This window comes from Schistocerca americana, chromosome 3, assembly GCF_021461395.2.
Source record: "Schistocerca americana isolate TAMUIC-IGC-003095 chromosome 3, iqSchAmer2.1, whole genome shotgun sequence".
Classification (NCBI taxonomy): Eukaryota; Metazoa; Arthropoda; class Insecta; order Orthoptera; family Acrididae; genus Schistocerca; species Schistocerca americana.
In genome coordinates this window covers 766,347,236-766,370,088 of record NC_060121.1, presented here as the reverse complement: position 1 = coordinate 766,370,088, position 22,853 = coordinate 766,347,236, and the positions used below count along the sequence as shown (strand labels likewise).

General features: G+C 39.2%; 1 protein-coding gene across 1 annotated transcript in view; it reads right to left on the bottom strand.

Annotated features, from left to right (window-relative positions):
• LOC124605214 (protein fuzzy) overlaps nt 1-22,853 on the bottom strand; it is a 157,846-nt gene that overhangs the window by 89,648 nt on the left and 45,345 nt on the right. Inside the window, exons 3-4 of the mRNA XM_047136760.1 lie at nt 18,533-18,680; nt 11,078-11,182 (exon numbers count right to left, since the gene is read on the bottom strand). Of these exons, the coding sequence (XP_046992716.1) occupies nt 11,078-11,182; nt 18,533-18,680 (253 nt within the window). The remainder of the gene's footprint in view (nt 1-11,077; nt 11,183-18,532; nt 18,681-22,853) is intronic.

Genomic DNA, 22,853 nt, shown 5'->3' with positions numbered 1-22,853 from the left:
TTATGTAATGAATCTTGTCATAGTGCTATTTTCCCAAATAGTCTTAAATATGCTACCACCAAAACATTTCCCAAACAATGAGATGTAACAACAATCAAGAATAATCAATCGTTCTAACTAAAGGCAGCATTTTCAAAACTAACAACAAATGGACGAGGTTGTGTACAGCAAAACCTATACATACTTGGAGTGGCATCCTCTGTGAAGGAAGAAGCTGACAGGGAAAGTGTCATGAAATAAAACATGCTAGCAGTGTAGTGCTTGCTAAGGTATGCCGTGTAAATTGTAGTGTTTCAAATTTTACCATACAAAGCAGCACAAAATTGTTTTTAAAAGTTTCTCAAACTTGATAATTTTACGAAGTCAAGCTTTATGCTTTATTATAAAATATTTTGTGTAAAAGAATCATGTTGCTTTTGAAAAATAATCTTACATTTAGTACGGAGCAAATATTCCTCTTCTCATGAAAGAAGTTAAAAAACCTCTTTGTGTAAGTAAAGGCTAATGCAAAAGCATGGTATTACACACCACTTTAAATCAGATTGTCTAAAATTTTTATTAGTGTAAGTATTATTATTATTATTCTTATTGTTATCATTATTACCTTTCCTTTCTCAGACCTTAGGTCTGGTTATTATTATTATTATTATTATTATTATTATTATTATTATGGCAGTCATAAGAGTCAAGGGACATGAAAGGTAAGCAGTGGTTGGGAAAGGAGTGAGACATGGTTGTAGCCTATCCCCGATGTTATTCAATCTGTATACTGAGCAAGCAGTAAAGGAAACAAAAGAAAAATTCAGAGTAGGTATTAAAATCCATGGAGAAGAAATAAAAACTTTGAGGTTCGCCGATAACATTGTAATCCAGTCAGAGACAGCAAAGGACTTGGAAAAGCAGTTGAACGGAATGGACAGTGTCTTGAAAGGAGGATATAAGATGAACATCAACAAAAGCAAAACGAGGATAATGGAATATAGTCGAATTAAGTCGGGTGATGATGAGTGAATTAGATTAGGAAATGAGACACTTAAAGCAGTAAAGGAGTTTTGCTACTTGGGGAGCAAAATAACTGATGATGGTCGAAGTAGAAAGTATATAAAATGTAGACTGGCAATGTCAAGGAAAGCATTTCTGAAGAGAGAAATTTGTTAACATCGAGTGTAAATTTAAGTGTCAGGAAGTCGTTTCTGAAAGTATTTGTATGGAGTGTAGCCATGTATGGAAGTGAAACATGGACAATAAATAGTTTAGACAAGAAGAGAATAGAAGCTTTCAAAATGTGGTGCTACAGAAGAATGCTGAAGATTAGATGGGTACATCGCATAACTAATGAGGAGGTACTGAATAGAACTGGGGAGAAGAGGAGTTTGTGGCACAACTTGACTAGAAGAAGGGATCAGTTGGTAGGACATGTTCTGAGGCATCAAGGCATCACCAATTTAGTACTGGAGGGCAGCGTGGAGGGTAAAAACCGTAGAGGGAGACCAAGAGATGAATACACTAAGCAGATTCAGAAGGATGTAGGCTGCAGTACGTACTGGGAGATGAAGCAGCTTGCACAGGATAGAGTGCATGGAGAGCTGCATCAAACCAGTCTCAGGACTGAAGACCACAACAACAACAACAACAAAAACATTATTATTTTTACATTATAAAGTTTCTAGCTTTACTATAGCTAAAAATATGGTAAGATAGCCATTTTTTCAGCAGAGTTGTTACTTTTCAGGATGTAAAAAAAAACAATGTATTAAAAAAATTAGATAGATATGAAAGCTATATGATTCAATTATAAAAGCAGTAAACAGAATCCGTTGTTGAGATGCACCTACAGTCCTTTAAGAACATTTCCATTAAAACAAAAATAACTATGTCTTTGTATGTGGACAAAATCTCAAAAATGTGTCTGCAACACACACAAAAATCATCCACCCATCAAAGAAGACCAAGACAAAGACAAAAAAGTACAACAACACAAAAACAACAAAACTTATTAGAAATAATGTATCCAAAGGTAGTGGCTTAGAGTCCTTTGGCAGAGTAAATTAAGTAATCACGTAATTATGGCATTATTTTACCTTCTGCCTGCTTCCAGTTTTAAATTTCTAAGCTGGCTGTAACAATGAGAAATAATGTGTTTCCATAATTCCAGAAGGGGTTTTGGTCATCATCTGGTTATTAAAAATGTAATACCCACTAACTATTCAATGCAACAAGAAGCATTCAAGCACGACCTCCAAAACAGGGCTGAACCACAGTCTCATATAAGTTCTTTCAGGAAGTAAAGCAACCAGATGCACACATCACTTCTCTCTCTCATTTACTTATTTATTAATGTGTTAAATACCACTGACACACAACTATGAAACACATCATTACAACAACAACAAATAAAGGCTTAAAATCAATAATAACAGTAGTCCTGCAGATATTCTGATTTCAAAATTTGGCTGTACAAGTTCATGGCAATCATATATCTCACCTATCTTAAGGATCCATTTTGGCATTCAGTTCAAATGTTCTGAGAAAACCCAGAGCTCGCATTATAAGGACAATAGTACCTAAAATCCTATTGTTTTATCAACAACCACAATTAAAAGGATCTAATGTTCATTAATCAACTAATTGATTTCATTTACCATAAATTCTATCATTAAACAGAGTCTTAACGGAGTTGGAACAGAAAATTATCTACTTCTTAAATTATTCAGGTGCTGTTTTCATCTAATAAGTCTTTTCACCTAATGATTCCATTTAACAATTTACGTAATTTTACACACAACATGTATTTATCCAGAACGAGATTTTCACTCTGCAGCGGAGTGTGCGCAGATATGAAACTTCCTGGTAGATTAAAACTGTGTGCCCGACCGAGACTCGAACTCGGAACCTTTGCCTTTCGCGGGCAAGTGCTCTACTAACTGAGCTACCGAAGCACGACTCACGCCCGGTACTCACAGCTTTACTTCTGCCAGTACCTCGTCTCCTACCTTCCAAACTTTACAGAAGCTCTCCTGCGAAACTTGCAGAACTACCACTCCTGAAAGAAAGGATATTGCGGAGACATGGCTTAGCCACAGCCTGGGAAATGTTTCCAGAATGAGATTTTCACTCTGCAGCGGAGTGTGCGCTGATATGAAACTTCCTGGCAGATTAAAACTGTGTGCCCGACCGAGACTTGAGCTCGGGACCTTTGCCTTTCGCGGGCAAGTGCTCTACCAACTGAGCTACCGAAGCACGACTCACGCCCGGTACTCACAGCTTTACTTCTGCCAGTACCTCGTCTCCTACCTTCCAAACTTTACAGAAGCTCTCCTTAACATGTCTTTATACTGGTAAAGTCAAAACCCGTTTTGTACTAACTTTAGCGTTAATAACAATATAGAGGAGATGTTAAGTTGCAGAGAGGCACAACAAAAAGACTACTAAACATGTGGGGTTTTGGCCACGAAAAGACCTTCATCTAAAGTAGACAAAATATACACACACACACACACACACACACACACACACACACACACACACATGACCACTGTCTGTGGCCACTGAGGTCAGACTGCAACCAGCTGCACATGATGGGAGAAGTAATCTAGGTGATGGGGGTAAGGAGTCTGGGATAGCAAGGGGTAGGGATAGCTGAGTAAGGATGGGTGATGATAAAGTTCTGCTTGTGGGATCATGCAGAGACATGGTGGAGACAGTGTAGGGCAGCTTGCTGCAGTCAGGAAGTTAGATAGTGGAAAAGGAGAGAAGTAGATAAGGAGAAAAAAAGACTGTGGATGCATTGGTGGAACAGAAGGCTGTGTAGTGCTGGTGTGGGAAGGGGATAGGTGGATGAAGTACAGGGACTAACGAAAGCTGAGGCCAGGGGGATTACAGAAATGTAGAGTATATTGCAGGAGGGATCCCTACCTGAGCAGTTCAGAAAAGCTGGTGTTGGTAGGAAGGATCGAGATGGGGTTTTCCAATTTCCTGCCCTGATATCTGTCAGCAATGTTAAAGACTTTTGTACCACAACAAAAAAAACCATTCTGAACCCAAGACAGGGATGCATAGTATATATCTAATCCATGAATACTTCTTATGTTTGTTGAGTAGTTTGTCCAACCTTGAATTTATTTATTTACATAACTGATAATTTTCTAAGATTTGTTTCTTTTTATATGAGATCAACGCTAGTCTTCGTCTCACTACCATCTGTGAGCACTCTGAATTCAGCCAGACTGTTCCACATCTTCTATCAGTGACTAATATTTTCTGTATTGGTATAGAGCTGCATGAACCATCATTGATTGCAATGAGTAGTTCTTTACAGTATTATCAAACAGAAACTTTTGGAGCTGTAGCTTTCACTTTTTCTCATATAATGTTACTGTGTTTCTCACAGTTGGCTTGTTTTATTTTCCAATAACTCTTTCTATAATATTTACAGAGTAATATCACTTCATCTGTAACTTCTACGACTATAGTGTAATGGTCTCCCCCTCCAATTTTCCCATTCCTTCAAAATTTTCCAAAGTGATTTTGAGAATGAGTGCATTTGGTCTTCTGCCAACAACTAGGCTCAAAATTAACTTCTTGTTTGCAGTGTTTATTGTTCCATTTTCATTCCATACAAGGCTACACCCCAACCAAATGCTTCAAGAATATTATCAATAAGAAACCACATGGTGGGTTGGGATACTAATTAAAGTAACCAAAATGGGTGTAACATCTCAGCTTCTCCACTGTCTCTTATATTCAACCATCTTTTGAGATGCTTGCTCAAAAAGTTGAAGTACACAGGAGTTAAATCTTTATTCAAGAAAGTGTCTAGGGAAGATATAGGTAAACGCTCGGAGTATTGGAGAAATTAGATCCGAGACATCATCTGCCGATGGTGTCACTTGATGAAGTACGTAGGGGGATGGGGATCAGTACATCACTCTCCTGGCCATTGTCCTTTTTCATAACCTGGAGCTGCTACTACTCAGTCATGTAGCTCATCAGTTGGTATCATAACGCTGATGCACTCCGTTCCAGTCCTCACACCAAGGAAAAATCTCTGGCAGTACCGGGAATCAAATCCGGGTCTTCTGCATGGAAGTCAGCAGCGCTAATCACTCAGCAATGGAGGCAGACATGATTGTAAAATACTGACATGAATTATTTATTAGAAGCCAATCTCAGGGAAGACCAGTTTGGATTCTGGAGAACTTTAGGAACATGCAAAGCGATACTGATCCTAAGCCTTATCTAAAGAAAGGCAAATCTCCATTCATAGCACTTGCAAAGTTAGAGAAATCTTTTGACAATGCTGACAGGAATGCACTCTCAGGAATTCTGAGGGTAGTGGAGACAACATACTAGGAGTGAAAGGCTATCTGCGAGGGTCACTCCAAAAGAAATGCACACTATTTTTGTAAAAATACAGTTTTCATTCTGCATGTGTGAAAGTTTTATAGTGTGTAGATACATCCTTCCCCACTTGTTTTCAAACTTAGTTCAACCAGTTCCCGTGAATGGCATTGTCACAGCACGTCTTTAAGATGGCTGCTACACTTGACGTTCGTCAGAAGCAACGTGCTGTCATAGAATTTCTGTGCTGTGAAAACGAGACAGTGGGAAACATCCACAAGAGGTTGAAAAAGGTGTTTGGAGATGCTGCTGTCATTCACAGTACAGTTAGTTGGTGGGCAAGCAGGTTACGTGATGAAAGTGGGCACGGCAATATTGAGGATTGTCCTCGCAGCAGTAGGCCTCATACTGCACACACTCCAGACAATGTGCAGAGAGTTAACAAATTGGTGACTGCTGACAGATGCATCAGAGTGAACGAATTGTCATGCTACATTGGGATAGGGGAAGGAAGTGTTTGCAGAATATTGAAAGTGTTGGCGTTAAAAAAGGTTTGTGCTAGGTGGATTCCCAGGATGTTGACAGTGGCTCACAAAGAAACAAGAAAAATGGCATGCAGCGAACTTTTGGAACAGTACGAGAATGGTGGAGATGAATTTCTTGGAAGAATTGTGACAGGTGATGAAACATGGCTCCATCATTTTTCGCCAGAGACGAAGAGGCAATCAATGGAGTGGCATCATGCAAATTCACCCAAGAAAAAAAAATTCAAAACCGCACCTTCTGCTGGAAAAGTTATGGCTACGGTGTTTTTCAATTCCGAAGGACTCTTGCTTGTGGACATCATGCCAAGTGGAATCACCATAAACTTTGATGCATATGTGGCGACACTGAAGAAACTTCAAGCTCGACTGAGTCGTGTTTGACCACATCGGCAAAAGCAGGATGTTTTGCTGCTGCACGGCAATGCACGGCCACATGTCAGTCAAAAAACCATGGAAGCGATCACAAAACTCGGATGGAAAACACTGAAACACCTGCCTTACAGTCCTGACCTGGCTCCATGTGATTATAATCTCTTTGGGAAACTGAAAGACTCTCTTCGTGGAACAAAGTTTGAATATGATGACTCCCTTGTGCACGCTGCCAAACAGTGGCTCCAACAGGTTGGTCCAGAATTTTACCATGCAGGTATACAGGCGCTGGTTCCAAGATGGCGTCAGGCAGTTGATAGGGATGGAAATTATGTGGAGAAATGAAAATATTGTTCCTAAAGGATGTATCTACACACTGTAAAACTTTCAAACATGTAGAATAAAAGATGGATTTAAAAAAAATAGTGTGCATTTCTTTTGGAGTGACCCTCGTACCACTTGTACAGACAGCAGACTGCAGTTAAAGGACATAAGGACATGAAAAGGAAGCAGTGACTGAGAAGCAAGTGAGATAGGGTTGTAGCCTATCCCCAATGTTAATCTCCACATTGAGCAAGCAGTAAAAGAAACCAAGGAGAAATTTGGGAAGGAAATTAAATTTCAGGTAGAAGAAATAAAAAGCTTTGTGGTCTCCCAATGACATTGTAATCCTGCCTGAGGCAGTAAAGGACTTGAAAGGGCAGTTTAACGGAATGGATACTGGCTTCAAAAGGTGGTTTAAAATGAATGTTAACAGAAGTAGAACAAAAGTAGTCAAATCTAGTTGGTTTAAATCAAGTGACACTGAAGGAACTAGATTAGAAAATGAGCCACAAAAAGTAGTTGATGAGTTTTGCTATTTGGGCAACAAAATAGCTGATGATGGTCAAAGTGGAGAATATGTAGACTGGTTATAGCAAGAAAATCCCTCCTGAAAAACAAAATTAAGCACAGGAATTTTGTTACTTGGTCAAAAATTCAATGAGGGAGAAGGCACAATGAGCCTGAGCATTGTCATGGTGTAGCACCCAACCCCTGTATTTCCACAATGCAGGACTTTTCTTCCGCACCTTTTTGCACAAATGCTCAAGGACACATTTGTAGTATTCCTGGTAAATTGTCTGTCCTCCAGGGGTTAATTCATGATGCACAATACCAGTAGAATCGAAAAAAACCACCAAGATGGTCTTCACCTTAGACCGACTTTGCTGCACTTTTTTCAGTCATGGTGAACGTGGAGTCTTCGACTGCGAAGACTGCACTTTGGTTTCAGGATCATGTACCACAATTTGCCACCTGAAATTACCATATTTAACAAATCTGGGTCATTTTTAGTCGGATTAATCAGTTCTTGGCACACTTCAAGTCAGTATTGTCTCTGATCACTTGAAAACACTTTTGGAATGAATTTTGCGGACACTCGATGCATGTTCAGTTTTCAGTTAAATCTGACTGAACTGCAAAGAAACTCAAATTAAGTTCATCAGCCATCTCCCTAATTGTAAGTCTTCGATCAGAGTGCACTAAGTCGTGAACTTTCACAACATTTTCATTAGTTTTTGAGGTGGAAGGATGGCCAGACCGTACTTAATCTACAAGTGATACGCGGCCGTTTTCAAATCTGGTGAACCAGACAAAGACATTTGACTGGCTCATACAATTATCTCAAAAATCTGTTTTTAATAGTTTGTAAGTCTCAGAAGTTGATTTCCCGGTTTTAAAACAAAATTTCACACAAACTCATTGGTCTGTTTTTATGTCCATTTTCATGCAGGCAGAATCTGGCAACAAGCACTAAGAGACCCACACTCAACCAGCTACCACAACGATCTGAACAAAGAAAACACAGTTTCCTGTCAGAGGGCATTCAAGGACAAGGCAATGACTCACTCCTCACCCTCCGTATACCTCCCGCCAAACCAGTAAGCAGCAGCGGATTCATTCTTAAAACTTTCCAATCACACCTTGTATCCTACCAGCTGACAAAGGTTCCATACTGTTGTTTTAAACTACAAGGATTACCTGGCAGAAGACTCCATCAGCTGTCAGATTCATCCACCTACACACCCTGCCATGGTGACCGCATTCGAGAAATCCAGCAGAATCTCCAGTCTCTCTTCAAGTCCTTAGGCCTATCCCAATAACTCTCCCCAGTCTCCCTCTCTCCTCACCCCTATCACTCCCTGCACTCCTACCTTCTACATGCTTCCTAAAGTCCATAAACCCAAACTCCCAGGACACCTCACTGTGGCCTGTTACTGTAACCCTACTGAGAGAATCTCCACTCTCATAGTTGAACACCTTCGGCCTACTACCCACGAACTACCCTCCTATATAAAAGTTACCAACCATATCCTCCACTGATTCTCCACAGTTCCTATACCATTACTACATGGTGCCCTGCTCGTCACTACTGATGCCACCTCCCTTTTCACTAACATCCCCAATGTCCATGGCCTTACCGCTATTGAGCACTATCTTTCCCAAAGCCCGACAGATTCAAATCCTACAACCTTCTTACTAGTCACCATGACCAACTAAATCCTCACCCACAATTACTTCTTCTTTGAAGGCACTACATACAAACAAATCTGTGGTATGGCTATGAGCACCTGCATGGCACTATCCTCTGCCAACCTATTCATGGACCATCTAGGGGAATCCTCCCTAAATACCCGGAATCCCAAACCTCTCATCTGATTCAGATTCACTAATGACATCTTTGCTATCTGGATAGAAGGTGAGGACACCCTACCCACATTCATCCACAACTTCAACAACTTCTCACACAGTCACTTCAGCTGGTCTTAGTCAACCCAACAAGCCACTTTCCTCAATGATGACTTCCGCCTCAAAGATGGCTACATCAGTATCTCTGTCCATATCAAACCTACCAACCACCAGCAATACTTCCACGTCGACAACTGCCATCCATTCCATATCAAGAAGTCCCTTTTGTACAGTCTAGCTACCCCTGAGGGTCCACCACCTTCAAAAATCCCACCATCCGGCTACAGGGGAGCATTCCCCTCATGACTCAGTACTACCCAGGACTGGAGCAACTGACTCACATTCTCCGCCTGGGTTTTGAATGTCTCTCATCGTACCGTGATATGAGATATGTCCCACACACTATCCTTCCCACCCCTCCCACAGTGGTATTTAACCGCCTACCGAATGTGCACAATATCCTAGTTCATCCCCACACAACCTTGCTCCAAGTCCTCTGTCTCATGGCTCATATCCCTGTAATAGTCCCAGATGCAAGATCTGTCTCATACATCCTCCCACCACCACCTTCTCCAGTTTGGCCACAAGCATCACCTATCCCATCAAAAGCAGAGCTACTGGTAAAAAAAGGCATGTGATCTACAAGCTAAGCTGCAACGACTGTGCTGCTTTCTATGTTCTGATCTGAGTGTCTGACATCTGGAGGTCTTGGTGTCAGTACCACCCAGGACTAAAGCAACTGATTCACATTCTCTGCCAGAGTTTCAACTACCTCTTGTCATGCCCTGAAATGAGGAATGTTCTACCTACTATCCTTCCCACCCCACCCACAGTGGTATTCCACTTCCAACTAACCTACACAGTATCTTTGTCCATCCACACACAATCCCTGCTCCCAACCCCTTGCCTCATGGCTCATATCCCTGTAATAGACCTAGATGCAAGACCTGACCCACACATCCTCCCACAACCACCTACTCCAGTCCCGTTACAAGCACCACCTATCCCATCATAGGCAGAGTGAAACAAATCACGTAATCTACAAGCTAAGCTATAACCACTGTGCTGCATTCTACATGGGCATGACAAGCAGTAAGCTGTCTGTGCACATGAAGGGCCACTGACAAACTGTGGCCAAGAAACAGCTGGACCACCATGTTGGTGAGCATGCCGTCCAACATGACGTCCTTCATTTCAATGACTGCTTCACAGCCTGTGCCATCTTGGTCTTTGCCACCAACACCACCTTTTCTGAATTCACAGGTGGGAACTGTCCCTGCAGTATATCCTACATTCCAGTCACCCTCCTGGCCACCACCTTTGTTAATCACAGTCCTTGCCCATCTAGCCCCTTCCCTGTTCCCATTCCAGCACTAAATAGCTCTCTATTCCACCAATGCACCCACAGTATTTTTACTTCTCTCATTTTCTGCTATCTCCTGCCCTCCTGTATAACCTCCCAACTGTACCTAGCTGCCCCACCCTGTCTCCACCTCATCCTTGTATGCTCCCATAAGCAGCATCTTGTCATCCCCCACCCCTACCCCATTATCCCTCCCCCTCCCTGCTCCAGCCTCCTCCTTAACCCCATCACCTGTTTGCTTCTCCCATCATGTGCTGCTGCTCACAGTCTGGCCTCAGCTGCCCGAGACTCTGGTCAAGTGTGTGTGTGTGTGTGTGTGTGTGTGTGTGTGTGTGTGTGTGTTTCCAACGAAGGCCTTGTTGATCAAAAGCTCACTTTCTGACAGTCTTTTTGCTGCGCCTACCTGCAACTCAGCATTCCACTATATGGCGAGTAGCTCCTATCCTCTTCATAATATTGTTACTGATCTAGTACAATGTCAGCTCTCTGCTCATAATTTAAATAACTCTAAGAATTTTAAAATTTTGTACATATATGTTAACTAAATAACAGTTAACATTTTTACTGGTTCAACAAAGTGAAATTAGTTACTTTAATTGTTTAATTCACTATCTAAGTAAAATCAAATTTGCCCAAATAGACAAGCATGTATGAACATCAGCTTCTGATTTGTAAATATTAACCTTTAATAGTTAATTACTGATTAATGGTAACAACCACTTAAGTTTACCTGGAGTAGTTGATTCTCTGGACAAAGAATAACCTCATGGAGGCCTAATAAATCAGTCCCACCCTCCAATCCATTCAGTAATTTGTCCAGAATGGGGTAGCATACCTGAAGCCATATAAGAAATACATACCTTTAAAAAAAATTTACAAAAAATTAGAAAAAAAATAACCTAAAAGTTCAGAATATAATAAACAAGTGTGACTCATTATTGATACAAGCTGCAACCATGACAAAGACATATGGATCACATGAGGTGGATATTTACAACAATTACCATACAATTTCACTGTGATGGAGCCACAAAATGCTGCATATTTATCATCTGGTACTGGAAAACTTTTAAAGAAACTCAGCAGTTCTTTTGCTTCTGCAAAATTATGGTACTGGATGACATGAAGGATCTCACTGGTTTTCGTTGTCAAAAAATCATAACATTACTTCATCAACTTTAGAAAGTTGGCAACTGTGAGAACAAAAAAATCTTGGCAGTGGGAATCCAACATTCAGTAACTTCCCACAGTTTTGCTCAATACATTTCTCACTAGATGACAAGCAGAATTTTACCTTAGGATCTAAATCCCTGTTCCCACTAAAAATGCTCACAGCTCATTACATGGATTACACAGAGGAGGAAAACAAAATTTTTCATCAGGTACCTTTGTATGATGCAAATTTTCCACACAAGAACAATTCAAACACTAGCCACAAAAAAGGTTTACTTTTTGTATAAGCATTAACTTCAAACATATGATGGAACTGAGCAATATGGATAAATTTTGAGTAACTGGCTAACTTTTACCAGAAATCAGTTTTTACAGTTACTGCATCCAGTGACATTTCTTCAGTATCAGAATTATCTTCTCCCATCTCTTCCCAACTTTTTTGTTCCATTCACAGGAGCTTTAAAAAATAACAACAATAAAAAGAAATCTCCTCCCTATTTTCTTTTTCCATACACAGTAACTTAAAATAGGGTCATAATAGTCTCCAAATGATACATACAGAAATGGAAGCAGTTCTTAACATCCAGTGCAAGGATAAATTCTTTAAATTCTAGGAGCAGCCCTTCATACACTGTATACATTTTTGGTCAAATACCTACCAAAATTTTCTGTACCATTTTAAATATAACATTTTTATAACACACTTTGATACACACACAAAATACTCTCTCTCTCTCTCTCTCTCTCTCTCTCTCTCTCTCACACACACACACACACACACACACACACACACACACACAAATAAAACCTGAAATCGAGAATCCCAGCAATTTTAGTCTATTATTGATGTCAATACTGGCAAGAGATCAGTCCTGGGAATTCCATACCTGATCAAAATCTCTACAGTTGTTCCTGAGACTGATCCAGACAGATGAAATGAAGCAAGCAGGTAACTTCAGTTTATGTAAGTAGAAAGAGAAGATTCAATAAAATATTTTTATTTACTTACTAGAATATGACTACAATTTACATTTTATGTTTGCATGCAGTAATATTTTTCTATCACACTTTTGACAGATGGCAAATGCTATGTAAGTTCTAATAGCAAAAAAGATACTTTTTATGTAATACAATTACAGGATAACAGATTTGGATTTTTTTCCTTTACTTATACTGTGAAACCTTGCTTCTTGACAAATTTTGTTGTTCTACATCAATAAGACATTCCCTATAAACGAGACTGAGAGTATCAAAATACATGACATAAGTGGTGATATCTTTTGACTGCATTGACTTAGAAGCTTAAATGTTGCACACTGCCAAGGACCTGTTGACCTTCACATATGACATATTTGAACTTGATACACCCACCCTTTCCTGGGAAAAAGGCTTCTTGACAGTCAGAGAGAAGAGAGACAGATGGATGGACAATATAGTGATCCTATAAGGGTTCAGATTTTATCCTGAAAAATGAAAAAAGGAAGACATTTAAAAGAGAAAATCAAATTAGAAACAAAATTAACTGACTTTTATCCAACATCTAAGAAACTTTGATGGATCTGGTAGAACCGAACCAGATCAAAATCTTCCACAAACACAAAATAGGAAGATGTAGACTAAGACTCAAAAGTGTTTTCTGTTTGGTTAGTAATGGTACATCCACATACACACATTCCAAAAAATGTCAGTAGAAAAAAGGAGGAAGTAAGAAAGTGGTATAGAACATAAATGGCATGGATCAAGGTACTATCAAAAACAAGTTAAGGGTGAATACCAATTACATGTTTGTGAGTGAATTCTTGGTTCCTACATTTAGGTGTACTGATGTTGAGAAGAAGGACCTCGATGACATGACTGATGAACAGTTACTCAGGTTCATATGGCTCCACCCATGTGAGTAGTCACACTTTAAAGCCTGTCCTATACTCACTGTTAGTGCAATATACTCAAAACTCAGCACTAGCACTAGAGAGATCCTGAGTAAAACCCATTTGGCTGTTAAGAGGGCAGTATGTGAAGCCGTCAATGAATATTGTAGCAGAATATTATCGAAAGATTTTCCACAAAACTTGAAGAAATTCTGTAGATATGTTAAAGCTGTTAGTGCACCAAAGTTGTCCAGACACCCACAAACGAGATAGAAAACTGAAACTGAGTGTAGCAAAGTAAAAGCAGAAATGCTTAACTCATTTTTCAAATGTTCTTTTACAATGAAAGATCCATTGGTAATCCCCTAATTTGATTCCTGTGCCATTGCAAAGCTGAGCGAAATAGATATTAGTGTCAGTGGTATTGTGATGCAGCTGAAATTGTTAAAACTTGCCAAAGCTCCATGGCTTCATGAAATCCCTATCTATACCAAATTTGCAGCTGAGTTAGTCTGTGTTTTAACCACAATACATCAATGATCTCTCGAACAAAATAACTGCACACAGCAGTTGAAAGAAAGCACAAATCACATCCATTTAGGAGAAGCGCAGCAGAAGTGATCACAAAACTGCCATACACTATCATTGACATCCATCTCTTGTAAAATCTTAGAACATATCCTGAGTTCAAACATAATGAGGTGTCTAGTTCCATACATGAATGGAATGGGACACAGATATATCTGGTGTGATGGAAACTGCCCTCTGCTATGCACTTCACAGTCGTCTGCAGAGAATGGATGTAGGTGTAGATGTAGATATAGACATATACATTTATTATCAAAAGTACCATCGTAAGTGGTACACATTCATTCACAGACGTACTCTGCAAGCCACTACATGGTGCACGGTAGAGGGTACCTTGTACACTACCATTCATTCCCTTTCACTCGCAAACAGATTGATGAAGAAACAACTCTCTATATGTGTCGATTATGAGCCCTAATTTCTCTTATATTACCTTTTTGATCTTTACTCAAAATGTACATTGGCAGCAGTAGAATCATTCCGCAGTCAGCTTCAAATACCAGTTCTCTATAGTGTTCCACACAAAAAAAAAAAAAAAAAAAAAAAAAAAATCACCTTCCCTCCAGGCATTCCGATTTGATTTCCCGAAGTATCTCCGTAAAACTTGTGCATTGCTAGAACCTACCTCGCAGCCTCACTTTGTATAACCGACCAGTAACAAATCTAGCAGCCTGACTCTGGACTGCTTCAATGTCTTCCTTCAATTGACCTGGTAGGGATACCAAACACTTGTGCAATCCTCAAGAATGGATCGTACTAGCATTCTACTTGTGATCTCCTTTACAGATGAACCACACTCAGCACACTTCTAATTCTGTATTAAAACATTACGGGATGCTTTTCCATTCATCTGCATTAACTTACATTTTTCTACATTTATAGCTAGTTGCCATTCACTCACCAAATAGAAATTTTGTCCATGTCATCTCTTATCCTCCTACAAGTCACTAAACAATGACACCTTCTCGAACACCATAACATCATCAGCAAATAGCTGCAGATTGCTGCTCATCCTGCCATCAGATCATTTTTGGAGATAGAGAATAATAGTGATCTTATTACAACTTCCCTGCGGAACTCCTGGAAACACCCTTGTCTCTGACTGATTAGAGACTAAGCTGAGTATCTTTTGGTGAGCAGGACATAGCTTGTTGTCTTGGATTGATAGTCATTGACAAATGTAGAAGTAGCTTCAGATGTGCCCCAGGAATGTGCATTGGGACTCTCAGCTCATGCTAAGTGTTTATTAATGACTTTTCAGACAATATTAATAGGAACCTTAGATGCAGAGAATGTAATTAGCTATAATGACATATCATTTGAAAAAAGCTGCACAAATATTCATTCTGATCTCGATAAGTTTTCAAAGTGGTACAAAGATTAGCAACTTGGATGAAATGTTCCAAATTTAAAATTGTTCAGAAAATAGTACAATGTATTATCTTCTGGTTACAATACCAATAAGTCACAGTTGGAATTGGTTAACTCAGACAATATCTGAGTGTAACAATTTGTTGAGAAATGGAATGGAGTGATAACACAATGTCAGTGGCATGTAAGGCAGACGACTGCAGTTCACTGATACAGTCCTAGGGAAATGCAATCTACCTACAAAGGAGATTTCATACAAATCACTTTTGGTACACATCTAGAATACTGCTCAAATGTGTGGGATCCATACCAAACAGGACTAATAGTGGATATTGAGTGGATACAAAGAACGATAGCACAATTGGCCACTGGTCTGTCAGCTCCATGGAAGAGTGTCATAAGATGATGAAAGAACTGAACTGGCAGATGCTTGAATACAGACCCAGCTATGCAGTGAAAGCCTAAGAAAATTTCTAGGACCAAATTCAAGAGATGAATGTAGGAATATACTACAACCCCCCAGGCATCAATCCCAATGGATTGCAAAGACAAGGTGAGACTAATCACAATATGCACAGAGGTGTTTAAGCAATCATTTTTCCTGGGCTCCATACTTGAATGGAATGGGGAAAAGCTCTAATAACTGTAAAATGGGATGTACCCCCTGCCACGCACTTCACAGTGTTTGAGAGTAGGGATATAGCTGTAAAAGTAATCATAATTTACACTTGACGGTCTGTCATGACAGTAAATTGTATGGTTACCCAACAACTGAAATTTTCATACAGAGTCTTTGAAACTGCAGCAACTTTACTGGAATGTCAGGCAAAAAAATTTCTGCAATGGAGCAGGCCATTAAAATTACTTATTATTATTAATAGTAGTAGCAGTGGTGGTGGTGGTGGTGGTGGTGGTGGTGGTGGTGGTAGTAGGAGTATTTTGTGAATCGAGTACAATAATAAAATTGTAATACACTATGCCTACAAAGTATCACTTTTTTGAAACCCTGTAATTGTCTCCCAATGTGATGCATAAGTTTGACATTTGGCTCAAAGCTGCCTACAGCCTTTCTCTGTAAAGGTGCAAAAGCATGGAGCCCTGTGGCATAACCTTCGGGCTTGTTAACACATCAAACAGCAAGGTGGTGACACATGCAGGAAACAGGCCACAGAACATAAGTGCATGTGAGATGTAAGGTGAGTTAATGATGTCACATTGGCACCAAATTTCACCATAATTCTACCCAATGACATCGTAGATGTGTCATACAACATACAGGTTGTCACACTCTCACCCAAATCTCACATCTTCTTATGATAACTCTGTGATGGAGGTCATAATCATGACACCCAGCATCAAAATCAAGCGGTTTCCTTATGGGTGATACAGGAAAAACATTCCTGGCACACTGCCACTCAGAACCAACACAAAAAGCCCGCAGGGGGTGGCACATAGAGCGTCAATGAAAACACCTCTTCCCTTGGGGCATTGATTTCCACACATTTTGCTGTCAAAAACAACAGCTCGCAGAGCGATAAGCAACATGACAATGTTCGACAACATTCGGTACTGCTGACGCCCGCTGGATGATTCAGCCTTACTCTAAGGACATTGTGGGGCTCCAACAACACTGAACATGACCTGACCCCTTTGGGGTGCAGTGCAACCACAATTTTTGCTTTTGTATACAGAGTGGAACAACCAGGTACCATTCAAAACCATTCAATGAAATTTGATTGTGATCCCAAGCAACAAAGTGTGATCACAGAGGGGTTCAACACAGACATGCTTTCATGAAACAAAACCACTGCAGCATTATGTACTTTTGATATAAATTTATTGAATTTTAGGCCTATTTTTGCTTGTCACTTACAACTATAATCTGTTTTAGGCATTATGAGTCCATGGAAGTTTAGTGATGTGAAACTGTGTCAAGGAAAAATGTGTAACAGCTTTAAAATATCTGCCATGAAATGATGGATGGTAGAAAACTGTATGTCCCAGCAGTTACAAAGTGAAACCACCTCTTTAAAACAACTGATTGTTTACTTTTTGTCAATTTCTCCTTATATTTGTTGCTTACTACGATAATAAGGATTATTTTTGTGAAAAAAATTTAAAATTATATTCAAAAGTGAAACCACCTCCTTAAAATAGTTGACTGATTAGTTTTTGGCAATTTCTTCTCGTATTCATTGCTTCCTATAATGATAAAGGTCCATTTTGTGAAAAATTTTAAATTTTTTATGCTGTTGTGTTGTGTTAGATTAATTCAAGCAATATATTGGGTATGGATAAGACAATGATTTAAAAAAAAAAAAAATAAGTTTATGATATTTTATCTTATTTGACCCTGGGCAGATCTACTCCTCTACAAACAGTACTTATTTACATTACTCTGATAAATTACAAGCATAAATAATTATTATCATAGCATTTTCTTTGCATTGTGGGAGTGGAATCCCACTGTTTCTCTTGTTTGTGTGTGAATGAATTAATCACTTAATTCACGCTTTTAGTGCGGTTTTCTACTAGTTATTAATTTAAAAGCAATTACTAACATCATTAAAAGGTCTACAAAAATAGTTCATTATAAACATAGAGGAATATATAAAGTCCAGTTAAATAGGTCTGTCACTTAACCAACGGCTACAGAAGTAGGAGTAGGAAGAAGAGTAGGAGGAGGATGACAAAGCGATTGTGCTTAACCAATTGATGCTGGCATGACAGTGGGTTTAGTCCAGGCCAAATATTTGCTACACTATTCTAGCATGGACGAAAAATCTGTAACTTGAACTGTGCTTCACACTTTCAATCAAATTTTCTTGGCATTAAAGGAAACTGTTAAAGATTCTTTTAGCTTCAAATAATGAAAATTAACAACTGTAAAGAATGTACAAAAATTAGGGTGGCATCCATTCTCATATTAAAAGTAGCGCATAGGCAAATTCATTCTCTCTCTCTCTCTCTCTCTCTCTCTCTCTCTCTCATACGTACAGATAAGCTTATTGCAAAAGTTAGGTGGGTAGCAAAACTTCTCTGTGCAGAGAGGGGGGAGAGGCAAGCTTCTTGATATGATGTTCTTTACCTAGGGACACAATGGGAGGTATTTAGAACCCTACCTCTGTGAAAGGCTGTGAAATAAGACTACTTCTCAATAAAAATGTGATAAGCATCAAGCATACCCTCAGGTCCTTCTTCAGTCTTTCAATATTACGTGGTGACTTTATCTCCTCTGCGCCAACTGTAAAAATCATTGTACTATGCACCAGGGAAAGCAATTTCTGTAAGAGGTCTTCAGTTGCACCATGTGCTGCTGCTATGAGGATGACACTGAAATAAAAATGCAGATACTCTTTCATTTTTCAGTGAGATAATGAAGTACTTAGATCAATATTTCTAAAATCTTACTCCATATTCAGCAAAAATAGTATCATAAAGGAAATTACATTAATACACCATTTTAAAAAGTCATTTCATAAAATCACTTAACAGATGAAAGTCACTGAATATCTCAGGGTATCTGTCAGATTATACCATTAATTCTGTGCACAGACCACCCCCTCTTCTACCAACAATGTACTGTGGCTGTGGGGCTCTGGAGGAATGGGGGAACGCATCCAAATGGAGAAATGACAGGTTGTCCCAGATTTTTAAGAAGGTAAAAGAGGGCAATGTACAGAACTATTGACCACTTATTCAAGTTTACTGTAGAATTATGGAACATGAAACTGGGGCTTTAACCCTGTTCATGAATTAAATTTTGGAGACATGAACCAACACAGATTCTATAAACATCATTCTTGTGTAACTCAAGCTCATAGTCTTTGTTCATGTGACCACTAAGCCTCCAATACTTCATGCCATGTCATTCATTTTCCAGACAGCATTAAATATGGTTCCACACCTTTGGCTGGTAAATAAAATGCTTGCTTCTACGTCTACATCGATACTCCGCAAGCCACCATACAGTGTGTGGCGGACAGTACCCTGTACCACTACTTGTCATTTCCTTTCCTGTTCCACTCGCAAATAGTGCAATGGAAAAACAGCTGTCTATATGCATCCATATGAGCCCCAATTTCTCAAATTTTATCTTCACAATGAATGTTGGTGGCAACAGAATTGTTTGGCAATCAGCTTCAAATGCCAGTTCTCTAAATTTTCTCAATAGTGTTTATTGAAAAGAACATAGTCTTCCCTCCAGGTATTCCCATTTGAGTTCTAGAAGCATCTCCATAACACTTACATTTTGCTCCAACCTACTGCTAACGAATCTAGCAGCCCACCCATGAACAGCTTCAATGTCTTCCTTCAATCTAAACTGGTAAGGATCCCAAACACTTGTGCAGTACTAAAGAATAGGTCACACTAGAGTCCTATATGTGGTTTCCTTTACAGGCGAACCACTCTTTCCTAAAATTCTCTCAATAAACTGAAGTCGACCATTTGCCTTCGCTACCACAGTTTTCACATGCTCGTTCCCATTTCATATTGGTCTGCAACGTTACACCCAAATATATAAACAACTTGACTGTGTCAAGCAAGACACTAGTAACTGAACATTACAGGTTTGTTCTTTCTATTCATCCACATTAACTTACAGTTTCCTACATTTAAAGCTAGCTGCCATCAATCACACGAACTAGAAATTTTGTTTAAGTCATCTTGCATCTTTCTACAGTCACTCAACTTCAGTATCTCACCATACACCACAGCAACATCAGCAAACAACCACAGATTGCTGCCCACTCTGTCCACCAAATCATTTCATCAGCGGTCCTATCACACTTCCCTGGGGCACTCCTGGCGATACTCTGATCTCTGATGAACACTTGCCATTGAGGACAACGTTCTGGGTTCTATTACTTAAGAAATCTTTAAGCCACTCACATATCTGTGAACTTATTCCACATGCTTGTACCTTTGTTAACAGCCTGCAATGGAGCACCATGTCAAATGCTTTCTGGACATCTAGAAATATGGAATCTGCCGGTTTCCATTCACCCATACTTCTAAGTATATCATGTGACAAAAGGGCAAGTTGAGCTTTGCACCAGTGATGCTTTCTGAAACCATGCAGATTTGTGGATATAAGCTTCTCAGCCTCAAGAAAGTTTATTACATTTGAACTGAGAATACGATCAAGGATTCTGCAGCAAGTCAAAGTTTGGGACACTGGTCTGCAATTTTGCAGATCTCTTCTCTTACCCTTCTTATATACTGTAGTCACCTGTACTTTTTTTCCAGTTGCTTGAGACTCTGTGCCAGGTGAGAGATTCACAATAAATGCAAGCTACCTAAGGGCCAATGCCATAGAGTACCCTTTGTAAAATTGAACTGGGATTCCATACGGACTTCGAGATTTATTTGCCTTCAAGCTGTTTCTGTACACCACAGCTGCTTATTACTATGTCATCAATATGAGAGTCTGTCCAATGGTCCAATAATGATATGTTTGTACGATTATCCTGTGTGAATGATTTCTTGAACATGAAATTTAAAACTTCAGCTTCCGTTTTGATTATGTTTGTATGATTCTCCTTTGTGAATGATTTCTTGAACGGGAAATTTAAAATTTCAGGTTCCATTTTGCTATCTTCAACTGCCAGTCCAGACTGGTCAATAAGGGACTCAACTGATGCCTTAGACCCACTTAGTGTTTTTTACGTTAGGACCAGAATTTTCTTGGGTTCTCTGTCAGATCTTTTGCTAGGGTTCCCAATCGTCGTATGGTTCACACATAGATCTTTTCACAGATACACGAATCTCTAAGAACCTTTGCTTGTCATCATTTGTGCATCCATTTTCAAACACCCCCTGCTTCCTCAGCATCTTCCAATTTTCATTATTAAACCATGGTGGGTATTTTACATCCTTTGTCCACTTACTAGAGGGTCATTCCATGCCAAGTGGTCTAGAGGCTCCCACATGACCCTCATGGATTTTGATGAAATTTTGTATGAACATTCACACATGTTCTCAATGAACACTGGTAAAGCTTTAGTTTCAGAAATTCAATATTTGCAGAGATATAGTCACTTGTTTGAAACCATAGCACAGCTTCCAGTAGTGCATCCTTGAATTTTCAGCAACTTTGAGATGAGATATCTCTGTAAGTATTTGCATGAAAGAAACAAAACTTGGCCATCTTATACAACTTTTAAAGCTCTTTCAAGTAAAATATTAACAAAAGGATTTCTGAGCAATTTTCATATAGATAATTTGAAGCATAGTTGGGCGAAAAAATAGCTGTTTTTTTAAAAAAAGAGGACTTTAGTTTTTTATATCTCCAAAAGTAATTGTGGGATGTACATGAAACTTTGCACACCATAACCCACCAACACAAGGTCTTAGAATATGAAATTTCATTCTCCTATTGCTTTCCATTATTTCACAAATCTAGGGTGAAGTTGACGATTTTTCAAAAAGTGCTAAAAATGGGTATTTTTAGTCAAATTTTTCAAAAAAGTGTTTACTCCAAACTCTTCTAAACTATGGTCATTAGAAAGAGCATATTCTAAACTACTTAGAAAAGTGGATTTGGTTTTGCAATGCAGGCATATAAGGCCCTAAAAAGTAGCATCATCAAAGAGGCGCACTGGAAGTTTGAACACATTTTTCTGGCACTCAAATTATACCTGAAATCTTTTATTTTGCCTTATACATGTTTATTAATGTGTGGAATAAGTGAAATAAGAATTCCTGATGAATAGGACCTAGCTTAAGTCCGAATATCAAAAGAATAACAATAGAAACAATGTTATTTCTTAGTTGTCACCTTCCCCCCCCCCCCTCCCCCCCCTTACTCTCTCTCTCTCTCTCTCTCTCTCTCTCTCTCAAACACACACACACAAAATTATTATCAAGAATGAATGTAAATCGTAAAATTTATTTGCATAATCATCTAATTATTAGTTGCCTGTTTAATGAACAACACTAATGGAAAAGAAGTGTATAAATGAGTTGCTATGGTCCATGGTGGCCTAACCACTGCTAGTTTCATTTCACCTGAGAAAACCAGCATTCCCATTGCCATAGGGGCCACGCCCGATAGCATAGCAACAACAGCCACGGGTGGGTTTCTTTACCACAGGATCCCAAGCCTGATAAGGGTTTCTTTACACAGGTTCCCAAGCCTGATAGTAAAATTATTTAAGTGCCCTGTGTAAAATTAGAAGGCACTCTTGGGTTCCTTGGATTGTTTCCTCTAACCTATTTCAATTTTTGATATGTTACATTAATTTTCTGATGAATATCAAGAGGAGTGATGTATTGCCGGCCAGATGAATTTACTGATGGAGCTGGAATTACTGCAATAATGTTGTGTTGGTGGCCAATAAAATGAATTTGCTGGACCATATGGGTGCATAAAGTTTATTAATGCATCCCTTTGCTCTGTGGAGGTCTCACAGATATTCCCAATCCACCACATGTTTTCATCACCACATGTTTTCATAGATGCATGCAACATATTGTCCTGGTTGGAGAGCAGACATTAATATG